Source organism: Peromyscus californicus, unplaced genomic scaffold, assembly GCF_007827085.1.
Source record: "Peromyscus californicus insignis strain IS unplaced genomic scaffold, ASM782708v3 Scaffold_23__1_contigs__length_62951481, whole genome shotgun sequence".
Lineage (NCBI taxonomy): Eukaryota > Metazoa > Chordata > Mammalia > Rodentia > Cricetidae > Peromyscus > Peromyscus californicus.
In genome coordinates, this window is record NW_026294534.1 from 14,986,161 (window position 1) to 15,002,809 (window position 16,649).

At 40.8% G+C, this 16,649-nt stretch overlaps 1 protein-coding gene across 1 annotated transcript in view; it reads right to left on the bottom strand.

Moving 5' to 3' along the window:
• Polb (DNA polymerase beta) overlaps window positions 1-16,649 on the bottom strand; it is a 32,214-nt gene that overhangs the window by 9,931 nt on the left and 5,634 nt on the right. The window contains exons 3-10 of the mRNA XM_052751823.1: window positions 15,711-15,777; window positions 10,687-10,761; window positions 9,835-9,893; window positions 7,691-7,740; window positions 5,005-5,056; window positions 2,709-2,763; window positions 2,555-2,627; window positions 2,002-2,072 (exon numbers count right to left, since the gene is read on the bottom strand). Of these exons, the coding sequence (XP_052607783.1) occupies window positions 2,002-2,072; window positions 2,555-2,627; window positions 2,709-2,763; window positions 5,005-5,056; window positions 7,691-7,740; window positions 9,835-9,893; window positions 10,687-10,761; window positions 15,711-15,777 (502 nt within the window). The remainder of the gene's footprint in view (window positions 1-2,001; window positions 2,073-2,554; window positions 2,628-2,708; window positions 2,764-5,004; window positions 5,057-7,690; window positions 7,741-9,834; window positions 9,894-10,686; window positions 10,762-15,710; window positions 15,778-16,649) is intronic.

Sequence of the window (16,649 nt, forward strand, 5' to 3'; positions counted from 1 at the left end):
GGGATAACCTGCTGCTATACATCACGCCCTCTTTTATGCAGGGATCCCAGGGCCTTTTGAATGCTAAAGATTCAAACATTCTACCTACGGAGTTACATTCCCAGCCCTACGCTGTTTCCTTTAAAAAGAAAAGTTATGATTTGGAGTTGGAAAGATGGCTCAGTGGTTAAGAACACTTGCCATTTCTCCAGAGGACCCCAGTTCAATTTCTAGCATTCATAATAGGTGGCTCACAACTGTGAGTCACTGCAGTTCTAGGGGATCCAACACCTCTGGTCTGAGGGCACCTGTGTGTACATTTCTATACAGACACCTATGCATAATTACAAACGTAAGTCTCCAAAATTATTTATTTGTGTGTGTGTGTGTGTGTGTGTAGCAGCGCATGCACGCTGCAGTGTTTATAATCAGGGGACAGCACTTCAGAGCTGGTTGTCTCCTTTCATTCTGTTGGAGTCTTGGTTCCACCCAGCATTCTCCAGGATGGCTGGCCTTCAACCTTCCACTGATTGTTCCGTCTCACTTCCTTTCTCGCCATGGAGTGCTGGGATTGCAGATGCATGCCTGACAGCACATCTGGTTTTAAAGTGGGTTCCACATAGCCAACTCAGGCTGGCAGGCAGGCTTAAGCCATCTTCCCAGGCCCCCGTTTCATATGTTGACTATGTCTTCCCTCTAGGAGAAAACTCAAATTGAACTGTTTTTCTTTTCTCTTTTTCCTTCTTTCTTTTGGAGATAAGATCTTGCTATATAATCCTAGTGGACCTGGGACTCACTCTATAGAGCAGGTTACCACTGAACTCATGACGAACCTCTTGCCTCTACCTCCAGGTGCTGGAATTATAAGCACATGTCTGACCACCAAATGAAATGATCCTTTTTCTTAGAAATCATTTATGTTTTCAATGATAATAAACAGAATTTGGTCTCATAAAATCAAAGAATTAGCTCTATTTTAAAACACATAATATTCTAAAATTTAAAATATTTGCCTTTATACATTTTTCAATAAGTAAAGTTTCACAACAGTTTACTTGCGTTTATTTATTTAGTGTCACTGTGTACACGCACACGCCACTGCACCCATGTGGTGGTCGGAGAATAACTTGAGAGAATCGGTTTTCTCCCCTCACCACGTGGGACCCAGGGAATGAACTCAAGCAAGCAGGTTTGGTGGCAAGCGTCCTTACCTGCTGAGCCATGTCTCTAGCCCTACCATAGCAGAAAGAAACTCTTCTAATGAAAAAATACATTTTATGCTAAGTATTTCTGAAATCAATAGTAAATAATTCTGAAAATATCTTCTTAAATTTCATCTCTTTCAAACGTAAGGATATGCTCAAGAAAGTGACTCTTTCTTTATACCTCATTTTGCCTCTCACAGAACTCAATCAGTTTAAGGGACAATCAGGGTGACTGTTAGTGGACACCAGTGTATCCACTGAGAAGGACAGGGTTCCTCCCACTGCAGGAAAATGCTATCCATAGCCTGGGCAGGAACCTGCCAGGTGTCTGTGTCCTGCTTGTGTGACATCAGAGACGGGTGCAGATTTTTCTCTATAGAACCAGGAGCTCACAGTAAGGAACTAAGCATGGTAAAAAACAAACAGGCGTTCACATGCCCATGCCTACTTGTCATTTAGAAGCTCTTCCACATTAGTTCTTCAGACGGTCTCACTTTACATGGTGTGGAGAGCATTAACAGATTCTACTCCCAATGATTCATTCATTCATCCATTCATACACTGACAGTAATTTGCAGTAATAATTGTTTCTCTATATAAATATATATAATACACTTCCTAGAAAAATTAAAATGGACTTAAGGGTCAGGGCTGTAGCTTAGGGTAGAGCCCTTGCTTAACAAGAACAAGGTCCAAGTCCAATCCCCAGCACCGTAAATGAACAAAATGTACATGATGACACTATCCAACTGTCAGTTAGAAAATGATACCCCTCCTTTGTAAGACGGGTCACATTTGATTATACATTCCGAGGCACCTGCTTGTTTGACTCTGACGTGAAGTTTGGGTGGGTCAGAAGAACATCCATGTCTCCACTGGACTCTGCACCTACAATAACAAAGAACATATACCTACTAATTAGGCCATGCTAGAATAAACTAGAAGGGCCTTACTTCCAAAAGGTAACTTTCTACTAGACTATAATGCATATCTACTCAGGTAAATGATAGAAACAACAGAATATGGAATAAACCATAGTTTCACACATTCCCATCCATGAGCAAGTAGACTTAACTAATACTATGTCTAAGTCTACTTATTACTACAGGTTACTAAGTCTATGAAGTGACACAAATTACATCTCTTTTTTCTCTCTTTCTTTTTTTCCAGACAGGTGACCACTCTGGCTGTCATGGAACTCACTCTGTAGCCCAAGCTGGCCTTGAACTCACAGAGATCTGTCTGCCTCTGCCTCCTGAGTGTTGGGATTAAAGGTGTGCGCCACCGCATCTTTTTAATCCACACTGTCACACAGACTAGGCGACTTTACCATCAAGCCATGAATAACTCAAGATTATGAAGTATGTTACCTCGTCTGAAACTGCCGCAGACTGTAGCAATGTATTCAGAATCCACCTTTTTAACTTCGCTAAGTACAATATCCTAACAGAAGGAAAATGAGGTCAGTATTCCAAAGTCAACCAGCATCCCCACGCCAATGAAGAGCACAATAAGGAACCCTACTTGCATCTGCAGCATCTCTTCGCGGGGAATTCTCTGTTCAAAGTCCTCAAAATATCTAAAAGACAGAGCAAATGGAAAGAGATTTCCGTGTAATTTTAATCTCTTTACAAATTGCCTACCCTATCAAGCATAGAAGCAGATCATACTCAGAAATCAAGACTAGAATTCACTGAGAAGACAAGAAAGCCAGGGCAGGTGTGGGTGTGGAGAAGGCATCTATTCCTGAATCAATTCAAGTCCTGAATTGCATCCTTTGTAAAATTTCAGACTTCACATTTCACAGAACAGGAGTAAAGAAATGAGGCTGAGAAGCAACCTAAGTGGGAGACTTTTTGCCTAGCGTGTACAAAGCCCTGGGTTCCATTCCCAGGCCTGCATGAACCAGGCGTGGTGGCACAGGCCGTTACAGCACTTAGGAGGTGGTCACCCTCCTTTGGCTACACAGCAAGTTCAAGGCCAGTCCAGGACACCTGAGATCCCGTCTAAACAAACAACCCAAACCACAGTGAGATCCCGTCTAAACAAACAACCCAAACCACAGCAAATATATATAAACTATTGCTTCATGTTCTCAAAGTGGACTGCTCTCTGCTGGTAAGTTAAAGGTTCAAAGGTCAAAGCACCTAAAGACTACAGAAACAGGAATGAGGCTCTGATGTGTTACTGCCCTGAGGGCAGCCAGATGCTAAAGAATCTATGTGCGGTTTCATTTTACTTCCTTTCTAAATAATGTTAACACACAGCATCAAAAAGCTATAGCGAATTTTGAATGTTAACACGAAAATGATAAATGTTTAGGATATGGGTATGTTTACCCTGATTTATGACATTATACAGTGTATACATGTAACAAAACATGTAACAAAATGTTATACAATGTATACATGTAATAAAACACAGCACCCCATAAATATGTGCAATTTTGCTTTTATGTATCAGTTGAAAGTTATACCAACAGTTTTCAAAATTTCTGTATTTTAAGTATTAGCCCACAACATGGATGAACCTAAGAAAATAAGATGCTGGGTGAATAAGCCAGTCATGAACGATGTGTGAAACATCCAGGACAGGAAAAGTTGTAGAGGTAGACAGATTATTGGTTCCTAAGCTTGGGAAGAAGTGTGCGCGGGTCAGATGCGGACGAGCATACCAGGCTCCGTTAGGGTAAGAAAGACATCCTAAAAATGACTGGAATAGTGGTTGCACAACCCTGTAAATATATTAAAAGTTCTTCAACTGTATATTTCACACGGGTTGACTGCATAATATATAAACTGTATCTCAGGGAGGCTACAGGATAGCATCTCAGCATGAAATAGTGTCTACACATAGGCCTAAGAAGGATAGTGCATGTGGGTGCCCGGGCTCGTCAGAAGAGCTCATAAATTCCCCTAACACCCGGGTTCTCCAAGGACTACACAGATGCGTCAATAGGAAAAATGGAAGATTGTGTAACAGCAGAGACACATCCAGTGGTAGTGCACTAACGTTGGACGTGACACCGGCCACACAAAATCACTCTTGATGCTAACCAACTATACTGCTGTGTAGACTTTACACGCCTCAGCTTCTTCTCAGAGTGTGAGTTCTTGGAGGGCTCCCTGAGCTGGGTGTAGTATCTAATGCCTGTAATCTCAGGTCTTGGAGGTCTAAGGCAAGAGAATCACAAACCTGAGACCAGCCCAGGCTGCGAAAGGCATGCAAGGTGCAACAATGTCTCAAATATATGAGACCCTTCAATAGAGTTACACCTAACCGCTCTGCAGTTTTCACAGACCTGGTGCTTCGCACAAGTAAACAGGAGACGAACACCCATGGGCTAGCTGATGTACTCGGATCTCAGTTCTCCATATTGTAGAAGGAAGTTCCCCAATTACAGTTACAAGTAAACAGGATGAACACCCATGGGCTAGCTGATGTACTCGGATCTCAGTTCGCCATATTGTAGAAGGAAGTTCCCCAATTACAGTTACGAGAATGAAAAGAATTCTCAAAGAAAGTTAAAAAAAAAAAAAGCTAGGATGTAATAATAAAACATATGAGCATAAGCATAAACTTTACAAGACTCTGCAACAAATTTTAGCATTTCTGAATAGAAAAATGGTTGTATTTAGCTAAGTCTAAAGATTTATGTAACAACTGATGAAAAAGAGGCCATGAATTTGAAAGAGTAAGGAGAGGTATGTGTGAAGGAGGGAGGAAAGGAAGAAATGTTCTTAATAATTATTATAATCTCAAAAAAAAAGAATGTCTCTGAAAGCTTATACATCTCAAGTATCAAAATTGGCTATCTTACTTCAGCCCAATTCGTTGATGATGGTTCAATTTATCTTCATTTTTCCTGAGATCTGAATAGAAGATAAAATTGAGGTGTTTAATTTGAATATAATTTAGAAGAGATATTAAACCCAATTACCTTTTCTACGAAGAACTAACCTGAAGATATTGAAATGATTTTCAAAACATGATGAAAAAAAAAAACCCACATATACTAAGAACTAGTAAAAGCAACTTTTCAAATCAATGTTGCAAAAACTTGATTTTAAGATTATTTTTATGTAATATGTGAAAATTTCAATTAGAAGTTCATGAGAGTATACAAAACAAACCAGAAATTACAGGCAATCTGACTGGCTATAGTTAAAACACTGATAACAGATCTAACACCGTTTCTTATACTCTTTATAGCAGCAACCATGACCACAAACTTCTTAAGGTTTTACAATTGACTACATTTTTTTTTTTTTTTTTTTTACTTTTTTGAGACTGGGTCTCACCATGCAGTCTTGGCTGGCCTTGACTCAGAGATCAGCCTGCCTCTGCCTTTCTTTTTTTTTTTTTTTGGTTTTTCGAGACAGGGTTTGCCTCTGCCTTTCTAAGAGCCAGGATTAAAGGCGTGCGCCACTGTGCTGGGTCTACACTCATTCTTTTTAAACGTGTTTAGCTTCCTTGTTCAGTTAGTATTGAGATGAATTTGTGAACTCACTGTGCTAAAACTCCTAATGGAGAGGAAGGTATTATCTTCATCTTTTAATCAGGAAAAGTTGTAATAATGTGTCTTTCTAGGCATGAATGTGGTAGCAACTCTTGTTAAAGAAAAACCAAGACAATTAAGCTTCAAATATATATATATATAATTTGTTTAATCACCAGTATACTGAGAGATACGTAAGTTCCCTCTGAAGAAATGGAGAAAATTATGTATATTTCTGACACATTCACATATACTACCTCCCAGAGAAAACACTACCAAATATATCTGAAATGAAATGGAAAGGATTACAAGTCTGTTACACAGTCACCATTATATTGCATATCTGAATTATGAAATATAAAAACTAGAACACGAGATTCTAGACATTACCAGGTGAATAACTTTGTCAAACTCACAAGTTCTTGACCCTTTTGGCCAATCATCTCCCTCAGATAAACTGCATGTGTTACAAGCAAGAAAGTATAAACTCCTCCTGCAACATACAGGTAGCTTATTTTCTGACTATTTGACTCACAAGTAACATTACTAACATAAAGTAGCCTACAAGAACCAGCCACCATCTTTAAGTGTTTACTACTCACCAAACACTCTAAGTGCTTTACATCATTATGATATCAAATCTTATGAGTCCGAAATACATACGTATATGGCCCAGAAACTGAAGAACTAAGCTAACCCATTACAATGATGTACTGGAAGCAACATTCAAATCTCGATCAGTTTCCAAAACACGCCCACCTAAACCATCTGGGTTTCTTATTTAATAAGACCGTTGGTTATATCTACACACACCCACAACTATTTCATCCTGTGCTAAGGGTGGCACAGTAAACGTCCCACAGGTGTGTGTTAATGAATCTGCATGTGCCCTTGGCAAAGTATGAGAAGAGAAGTTACAATTAAAGGATGCTTACATGAGGCTAAGGTAATGGACTACAGTATTTGGTTTAGGCTCTAATGCCCACCCCTCCCCCTTTCTTTGAAAGCAAGCATTCCTCAACAGCACTGTGCATCTCTAACAGAAACGTTCTCAACACACACAATCTAGCTTTTAGTCTACGATGTCACTGTCTAAACTCTGAAGAAACAAAAGCAATTTAGACCTTCTAAAATTTTTCAAATAATCACTGCTTAGTTGTCCTTAAGCTGAGAAGTCTGTCATGTGCTGTTTGCACTTACTGAGAAGTTAACTTTCAAAGCAGGGTGTTTCCCCTCCCCCGCCTCCCTCCATTTCAGACCCAAGCATATGTACCTTAAAGTGTCCTTCAAGGCTGTCTTAACTCTGTGACAAGGAGCAAAACAGCCCAAGAGTAAGACGACTGCCTGATTATCAGCTAGAAGGTAGAGTGTTGCTAAGAGGTCACTGTTGTTTGTCCCTGATATAAAAGTGCCTGCAGTGGGAGAGAGAACTGGAGATTCGCCACGGGACGTTCACCCGTACAGAAAACGCTCATCCAGGAATTCCAACTGACTGCTTCAACTTCTCCAGTCAGATTCTGCGGATATTGTTGGCACCCCCGTTTGGTGATGTTAGCTTCTGGCTGTATTTGTTCTTTCACTCAGAAGACTCCCCAAGGGGACTGGTCTCCTCAGGACTCGCTCCCCTGGGGACTCCACCTGGCTGCCTTAGAGGGGCTTCCCCAGTTGATTTGGGCTGCATGTGTTGAGTGTGGGGTCGGATGACACTCGTTATCTACTGCTACTCACTGTTTTATTTGGCTTGCTGTTATATACGCTGATTCAAAACACAAATATGGCTTTATGGCCCACTCTCCAGCTCATACTGCACAAAGCAACTTCCTGTTTGTCTTCATTTTTTGGTCGCAAACCTAAAAATGTCTAGACAGGAAGGTGAACCTCACCCTGGCTCTGCTCCCTACTGTGCAGTCAAGAATTCCTTCACTTGCATTTACTCATGGAGAACGGGACTGTCAAGACGACCTTGTTGGAGCTTTAACTCGGACTCAGTGGCTCGTGTGGTACTTACCTTCTAATGTTTTAATTCCTTCATCTACAAACTTCCTTGCAGCAGATGGACTAAAACGACAAGAAAACACCGTCTCAGTATCGGGTGAAACTCAAGGTCTCTGATCATCAATGTCTTTTGATGTCAGGTACAGGGCTAGTATTAATAAACAAGACTTGCTAAATGCGGCATGGTTACTTTGCTAATGTCCATTTCACCCAAAGAATTTCTGTATCTTAAGTCAATAGGTGGACAACCATCAACTTGAACATAAAAAAGACATCTAAGCCGGGTGGTGGTGGCGCACGCCTTTAATCCCAGCACTCGGGAGGTAGAGCCAGGCGGATCTCTGTGAGTTCGAGACCAGCCTGGTCAACAGAGTGAGATCCAGGACAGACACCAAAACCACACAGAGAAACCCTGTCTCGAAAAGCAAAAAAAAAAAAAAAAAAGAAGACATCTAAGTAGCTATCATAATGCTCATGCAAGACATGTGGGCACTTGAACACTCATTAACTCAAGTGAGATTTACTGAGGGCCTGTTATGTGCCACACACACTGCTGGAAACACTATGTAAATAAGGCAAATAGCAGCCCTGGCATTTACCCACTTATATGCCAGCAGGTAGCAGAAAACAATAGATAGGAATATGAACAAGAAAAATGTCAGGCAGATGAATACAGTAGGGCACGACAGAGCAGCTGCGCCTCACTGTAGCCTGGATAGGAAGTACAGCCCTCTGAGATGCTGAGCTGGTAAACGAATGACAAAAAGCCAGCTGTTTGGGAGACCATAGGGAAAAAAAATTCAGGTAGAGAAACAATTCACGAGAGCCCCACAGGAAAGCATGAGCTTGGCTTGTTCAAGAAGAAAATTAATACAGTCGAATGACACAGGGTGAATGAAACACCACCAAATGGTACACAGGAGTCATATGCTACAGCACTCCTTAGGCATGGTGGTAAGTTTGGGTCTTCCTCTGAGCACAGTGAATAGCTATTAGAAACGAGGAAAAGCCAGTCATGAAACTGCTTTAGGTTTATAGACTATCACTGCGATTACTGGGTTCAACAATAAAGTGATGTGTTATGTAAACAATTTAGCTGGCAGTGGCAATAGGAATAGCACCTCTATTTCCCAACCCTCTTACACTGTGTCAACTTTCGGTATTATAAAGTGAGAGCAGAGAACAGGAGGAATGCGCGCGCGCACGTGTGCACACACACACACACACACACACACACGCACGCACGCACGCACGCACAGCACGATGGTCTGTAAAGCAAGAGCAGAGAACAGGAGGAATACACACACACATTAAACCATTGGTCTGGGAGACTGTAAACATCCTACTGTATGTGGGGCAGAAACAGACACTGACGGTAGGAGGCGCTGCGGCCAAGAAGAAACAAAACTGAACAGGGAGCCAGGAGACATGGCTTTTAACTGGCTATGCAGCAGCTGCTTACTTTCTATGTACATTTTCTTTCCTGCAAAGGAGGGTAGTATACCAAATGCTCTCTAAATTACCTTCAAATAGACATTTGTAAAGTAGCCTTGGATCTTGGAGGAGTCACGCTGATTTTCGATTTACTATGTTTAAAATTTTAATAAAGGTCACTTAATGGGACAATTATCATACATCTAAAGGAATGTCTTGACCCATAAAGATGAAAGAATAAAGTACCACAGACCTAATATTTCAATGTTAACCTTTCATGTGTCCAGTGTTCAAGAAGCTTGCTTTGTGGCTAGCCCCAAATTAATATTAAGATAAAAAATTTAATAGCCCAAATTTTAAAAAAGGCTGAGTTCTTGTTCCAAGTTCACAAGGTGCTGTAAACAAATACTTAAGATACACATGCAGCAGATGCAGTCTACAATAGAAAGACATAAAAGCAAGTGCTGGAGTTGGGAGGGGAAGAAAGCCCTTGTCTGGGAACCAGGCCGGTCAGGAAGGCAGTAACACCACCTGCCTCTGATGGACTTAACTCATCACACCAGCTGCAGATCCCTACACTACCCAACGATGAACTGAACGGGCAAAGGCACGAAGGTAGGTGTAGAGGTGCGAGTTTTGAAAGGAAAAAGCATGTAATTTAGTTTGGTTGACATGATAATAAGACTAATTTACAGCTCTGATTGCTCAGGAAAGAGTTCTTACCCAATGCCAGTAACTCGAGTCAGGAAATTGATGGATGAACTCGTATCATCCTGACGAATCTTTAAGAAAAAAAAAAAATCTAATAATGATTTAGGAATGCTTTGTGAACTGATATTATCTTACTGGGAATATACCAATATACTAAAAATAAAGCAAAAAATTATTTGCATTTGCAAAAAACACATGTGATTTGGGTAGTAGTGGGCGATAACAGAGTAGCTAAAGGCATCTCATCTCTAATTTATTCTAATTAAAAACACATCACCTCATGTAGTTACTTCTGTAGTATGAACATTTAATATCTACTGTCTTTTCAGTTTTCAATTTTCTAATACTTTTAAAAGGTCTATTCATGAAAGACCAGAAATGGTATCATTAAAACAAATAAAAATCATTAAAAAATGCTCAGGAGAGTTCAGGCATAGACTGAAGAAATAAATGATAATGCTTCTTTTTTTTTCCATCAACATATCACTTTGATGGTACAATGAGAGGCAGCTCTGTCTGACACTCAGTCTCTCAAAGGCCACATGAAGTAAGTGGGAGAAGAGGCTCTTTTTCCTTTGAGACAGCCTTACCGTGCTGCCCAGGCTGGTCTCAAACTCGTAAGATCAAGAGACCTTCCTTGCCTCAGCCTGCCAAGTACGGTTGGAGCCACAGGCATGTTCCACCGCCCTGCCAGTGAGTGTTACAGAAGCAACATCTACATTTTAAAAACAGAATGCTTAACATCAGGAGTCCAATCAGCAATTTTCCTTCTGGGTCTCACTAAGATACATTATATCAATTATTCTGCTCTTGGTCATAAGGGAAGATACTGTAATCAAACAAGGAATCAAGTTAAAATGTTACCTTTTCAAGTTTACGCAATTTTCCAGTTGCCAAATATTCGTCAATCTTTTCAGCAATTTTTGTTCCTACTCCCGGCTATATAGAAAATTAAAGAAAAAAAAAAGAAGTCATATAAATGTGGTGATATATTGTGTACCCTAATAAAATTTGCTTGAAGATCAAAGAACAGAATAAGCCACTAGATTAAACATAGATGCCAGGCAGTGGTGTCACACACCTTTAATCCTAGCACTCGGGAGGCAGAGATCTGTCTAGATCTCTGTGAGTTCAAAGTCACCCTGGACTACATGAGATTGATTCAGTCTAGGAGAGAAAACAGAGCCAGGCAGTGGTGGCACACACCTTTAATCCCAGTACTGGGAAGCACACATGCCTTTAATCTCAGGAAGTGATGGCTGGGCGGAGAAAGGTGTATAAGGCGTGAGGAGACAGGAACTAAAGGCTTTCGGCAGAAGCATCCCTTTCAGTTAGAGGGTTTTCTGGTTGGAGCCTTTGGGGTGAGGACTCAGAGGATTTCAGTCAGAGGATTTGTGGAACTGGTGAGGTGAGAAGTGGCTGTGGCTTGTTCCTTTGTCTCTCTGATCTTTCAGTATCCACTCTAATATCTGGCCCCAGACTTTTTATTAATAAGATCTTTAGAAATTCGAACAACATATAAACATAATGTTTACCAAATCACTAAAAGATAAACACCGAGGAGTAAGAAGCAAGGTGTTATTGGACAAGTTTTGAAGCAAAAGGTATGGAAAACTGAACCCTGGGATGAAACTCCCCAGAATAAAACGCTTAAAGGACCGGCAGAGAAAAGACTAGTAAACAATTTTAAATGACTCTTGTTTACATAAAATTAACCACTGAGGACTGGAAATGTAGGTCAGTGGGAAAGTGGCTGCCTGACTCATGAGAGGTCCTGGATGTGTTCCCAGTACCACACACACACACACACACACACACACACACACACACACACACACACACACACACACCCTACTTTTACTATGCAAAACTGAGAAAACAGGGCTGGCAAGATGGCTCTGTGGGTAAGGGAACTTGTTGGCAAGGCTGATGACCTGAGTTCAATCCGTGGAACCCACAAGGTAGAAGAAGGGAACTGATTCCTGCAAGTTGTCCTGTGACCTCCACGCATGCTCCAGTGCGTGCATGTATTCACACACACCCCGAATAAATAAATGCAAACAATTTTTAACTTAAAAAAAAAAGAGGGGGGGAGGCCGGGCAGCAGTGGTGCACGCCTTTAATCCCAGCACTCGGGAGGCAGAGCTAGGCGGATCTCTGTGAGTTCGAGACCAGCCTGGTCTACTGATTAAGTTCCAGGACAGCCAGGACTACACAGAGAAACCCTGTCTTGAAAAACCAAAAAAAAAAAAAAAAAAAAAAAGGGAAATGTGAAAATAAAGTTACACACACAGTATTAAGATCGCTTATTAATCTCATGGCCCTTAAAATTAAATGGAAAAATCACCTGACTCCCATCCTCTAACATTTGCTTGTATTATTTAACTGAGACTCTCTTAGAACAGAATTGTCCATGGCACCATTATAATTATGTCAAATATTTGAAAACCAATCTAAGGTTCACAAGTAGGGTATCTGTTAAATAAATTCATACAATGAACTAATATGCAGTCACACACACAAAAAAAACCCCTGCAGTATTTATTGGTAAAATACATTTGTTTAAGTGTGTTAAGAAAAAGTACATATATTGGGGCTAGAGAGATGGTCCAAAAGCTAAGAGCATTTACTGCTCTTTCAGAAGACCAGGTTCGGTTCCCAGGACTTCTATGTCCTTTTCTGGCTTTGAGAGGCTCCTGTGTGCATACGGTGCACATAAACCCACATAACCACACACACATACACATAACAAAATTTTCTTTTTTATTAAAAAAAATAAAAGAGATGGATGATGGTGGTGCACACCTTCAATCCCGCACTCTGAAGGCAGAGGCAGGCCAGTCTCTGAGTTTGTGGCCAGTATGGTCTACAGAGAGTGTTTTAGGACAACCAGGGCTACAGAGAAATCCTATCTTGAAACAATAACGACAAAAAAAGCAAATACATTATTAAAACACAGAATACCAAGTCTCACCTTAGAGTTTCTGATTTGCTATGTCACAGGTTAATAGAAAGGCCCACAATCTGCACTTCTACGTTCCCATGTAGTACTGATGCTACTAGTCTGGACACCCCACAGTGAGAACTACTACCAGATTGGCACACCCAACACAGTCTCGCTATTATACTAGCAACATGACCATTTAATTGTAATTAAGATTTTATGTTCTTCAGCTACAGTAACCACATTTCAAGAATTCAATAGCTCAAAGAGGCTACATCTCAAATGTAAACCACAAAAGAATAAAGATCCCAAGTTTTGACTGTATTTTCCCCAGTACTTAGGCACGTACTTGCTCAAAGTTACGAACTAATGAATTCTTGTCACTTATTAGCTCTATTGATCTTAGGATAAAATCTTTGAAGTAAAAATCCTGGGTCAAAAGATACACATTTCATGGAGCCACCTTTAATCCCAGCTCTCCCAAGGCTGAAGCAGGGGATCTCTGCGAGTTCCAGGCCAGCCAAGGCTACATAATGAGATCTTGTCGCAAAAAGGGGGAAAAAGATACACATTCTGTCAAATGATGCATCAGAAAGACTGTACCAATGAATACTTCCTTAAGCAGTAAACATTTCTGTCCACATGTCATATTACACTTGATAATCTGACAGGCACTATATAGCATCATGTCTCAATCTCACTTTACTAAAGAAGCTTCATGTCTATTGGTCTTCCTTTTTACTTATTTGTGAGTGTGAGCACAGACCCACGGTGCACATGGAGGTCAGGGGACAAACTGCTAGTCATTCCTCTCCTACTGCGGAGTCCCACGCACTGAACTCAGGTTCAGCAGGCTTGGCAGCAAGTGCCTTTATCTACTGAACCATCTGGCCAGCCCTGTTTAAACAAACCTTCAATATGCACGGCAATATGACATGACTCAGTTTCTTGCTTTCTCCCCTACCACACCCCAAAAAAGTCAGGGTTCACTACAGAGCTCTGGCTGACCTGGAACTCACTATGTAGACCAAGCTGGTCTTGAATTCATAAAGATCAGCCTGCTCCTGTGTCCTGTGTGCTGAGATTAAAGGCATATGCCATAACGTCTGGCCCTACATTCACCTTTTTTTTTTTTTTTTTTTTTTTTTTTTGGTTTTTCGAGACAGGGTTTCTCTGTGTAGCTTTGCGCCTTTTCCTGGAACTCACTTGGTAGCCCAGGCTGGCCTCGAACTCACAGAGATCCGCCTGGCTCTGCCTCCCGAGTGCTGGGATTAAAGGCGTGCGCCACCACCGCCTGGCTCTACATTCACCTTTTTATGTTCTGTATTTATTTGATAATTTATAAATGCCTCAGAAACTTCTGACTGCATATTTAACTTCTGAAAGGAACACTTACCAAGAAGAAATGTACAAAAGGTTTAGGGAGATTAGATATAAGAAATTACTCAGGCTTCTCATTTTCTAAATTGGGTAATAAACACGTAAATAGTTTACAGACGGTGATGCAATAATTTTACTCAGTAACATACTGGCCACAAGCAATTCAGACCCTGGCTATTTCTATACCTAACATAACAGAATAAAAGGCAAACAACTCATTTTGGAAATTTCAGATTTCTAGAATTATTCAGAAGCATTCAAAGGAGCCAGACAGCAGATAGGTCTGAGATTCTTAAATAATCATAAAAGAGAATAGCATTTTTAATGTTAAGTTCAGTCATAAAAGTTTTAGATTCTTTTTATTGCTTTCAAGGCTATATTCAGATTGGGATGATGTATATCTGGTTTTCAAGACTCATTGATAAAATGAGTGGGCTATTTAGAGTAATGCTCTAAAAAGGATTGTCAGTGGTGATAAAGGACAAAATAGAAACAGGAATGACTTTTTACGTCAAGACAGAAACACAGACAAGAATTAAAGTCTAGTGCATTCATAACTTGGCTGGTGACTGTATTCAGGAAAGATCTATGACACTGAGAACAGCTTACAGCACACAGGAGTAAAAACCTACACACTAGAGCGTTTCTACTGAGTAACAAATTCAAGGTTAAGATGTGACACGTGACTAATGTTTCCCATTCAGTTACAAGAGTGAGTACCAGATTTATAGTAACGTTATCACTTTGAACAATGACAATATAAGGACAGCTATAGTTCATACTCTCAAGGCTCTTATGAGAGAGTCAAGGACACCCAAACTGTAGGATTTCAAGTCCAGAGGACTCTGAAACACAAGTAGGAACAGTGGAGGAAGCAATCTTCTCAGCACCTGGACCATTCAAAGGTCACGGCAGCTTGGCCTCTTCAACAAAAGAGAGGTCAGACGTGGTCCTTAAATGTGAGGCACTTAGGTTCACTCAGTGAGTTTAGATGAGAAAGAACAATCTATCAATAGGCAGAAAGAACAATCAATCTATCAATAGGCAGATGCCCCAGGGTATTCTCCATGACATCACAAATCACCGAGAAATGTGACTCTAGAAACCATGACCCTTCTGGCATACAGGGCTTCACAGAAATGACAGGGAACAGTGCTACTGTAACATAATGGGCTGGCTGGCTGGTAAGAGCTTGCTGGAGAATATTATCCCAGAGAAATTCCTATACCTGGGGATCACAGGATAGCAGTGGGACCACTGTAACTAGACAAACAGCATTCCCTGTGACCATGGTTGTCTTAAAGACTCACATTCAAGGTGAGCTTCAGCTTGGGAATGAGTGCATGTACGTACGACAACGTATACAAAGGAAACAGACTGCATAATTTCTTCCCTCCAAATAAAAGTATTTCAGCTCAGAAAGTATTAATATTCTATAAGAAATCAGGAGCAGTAAAATTGGTCTGTGGGGGTCAAAGGTACGTCAGAAGCGAGTTCATTTTATGGAAACACATCAGATGTTTACATGTGTGAACTCTTCAGCTACATGCTCATTAAAGCTTACCAACTTCTTAGCTTCTGCTCCACTCTTGATTTTGTGTGGGTACTTTGCTATAACAGATGCTGCTTTTCTATTAAAAAAAGGAAGAAAAAAAAAAAGAAAAACGATTGAAAAGCCAGTAAATACATATTTTTTTCTTAACTGAAATACACCTAAAAATACCCACATTAATTTTTTTATAAATACAGCTGGTTTTCTACTACGTAAAAACTTAAAATTTGATGGCTGGGTGTTCAGAGACTTGGTAAGAGCATGACTGAAACTGGTGAGAAGGAGATCTGAGGAAGAAGGTGGAGGTCATGTATGGGCTTGACACCAGGGACTGCACTCACCAGGATGACCTGCTACAGCTGCTCCTGAGTGCCAGATCTGCCAACAGCAGAGACCAACACTGAGCCCCAGATATGGCACTATTTCCTGGTGTGATCTGCCAGAGACCTCATGCTACTGTGGGCTGACTACACTGGACCACTTCCTCTGTGGAAAGAACAACACTTTGTCCTTACTGGAGTAGACACTTGTTCTGTTTATGGATTTGCCTCTCCTGTACATAATGGTTCTGCTAAAACCACCATCCGTGGACTTATGGAATACCCTATCCACCATCATAGTATTCCACAACACAGCATTGCTTCTGACCAAGGAACTTATTTCACAGCCAGAGAAGTGTGACACTGGGCCCACATTCACGGAATCCACTGGTCTTACCATGTTCCCTACCATCCTGAAGCAGCTGGCCTGACAGGAAGATAGAATGGCCTTTTGAGACACAGTTACAGCATCAATTAGATGGCAGCAGCCTGGAAAGTGGTTCTCCAGAAGGCGGTATATGCTTGAATCAGCATCCAACATATGGTACAGTTTCAGAAAGCATCTTCAACAAATACTGCTGGAAAAACTGGATGTCTACAAGCAGTAGAATGAAAACTGACTCATAACTAT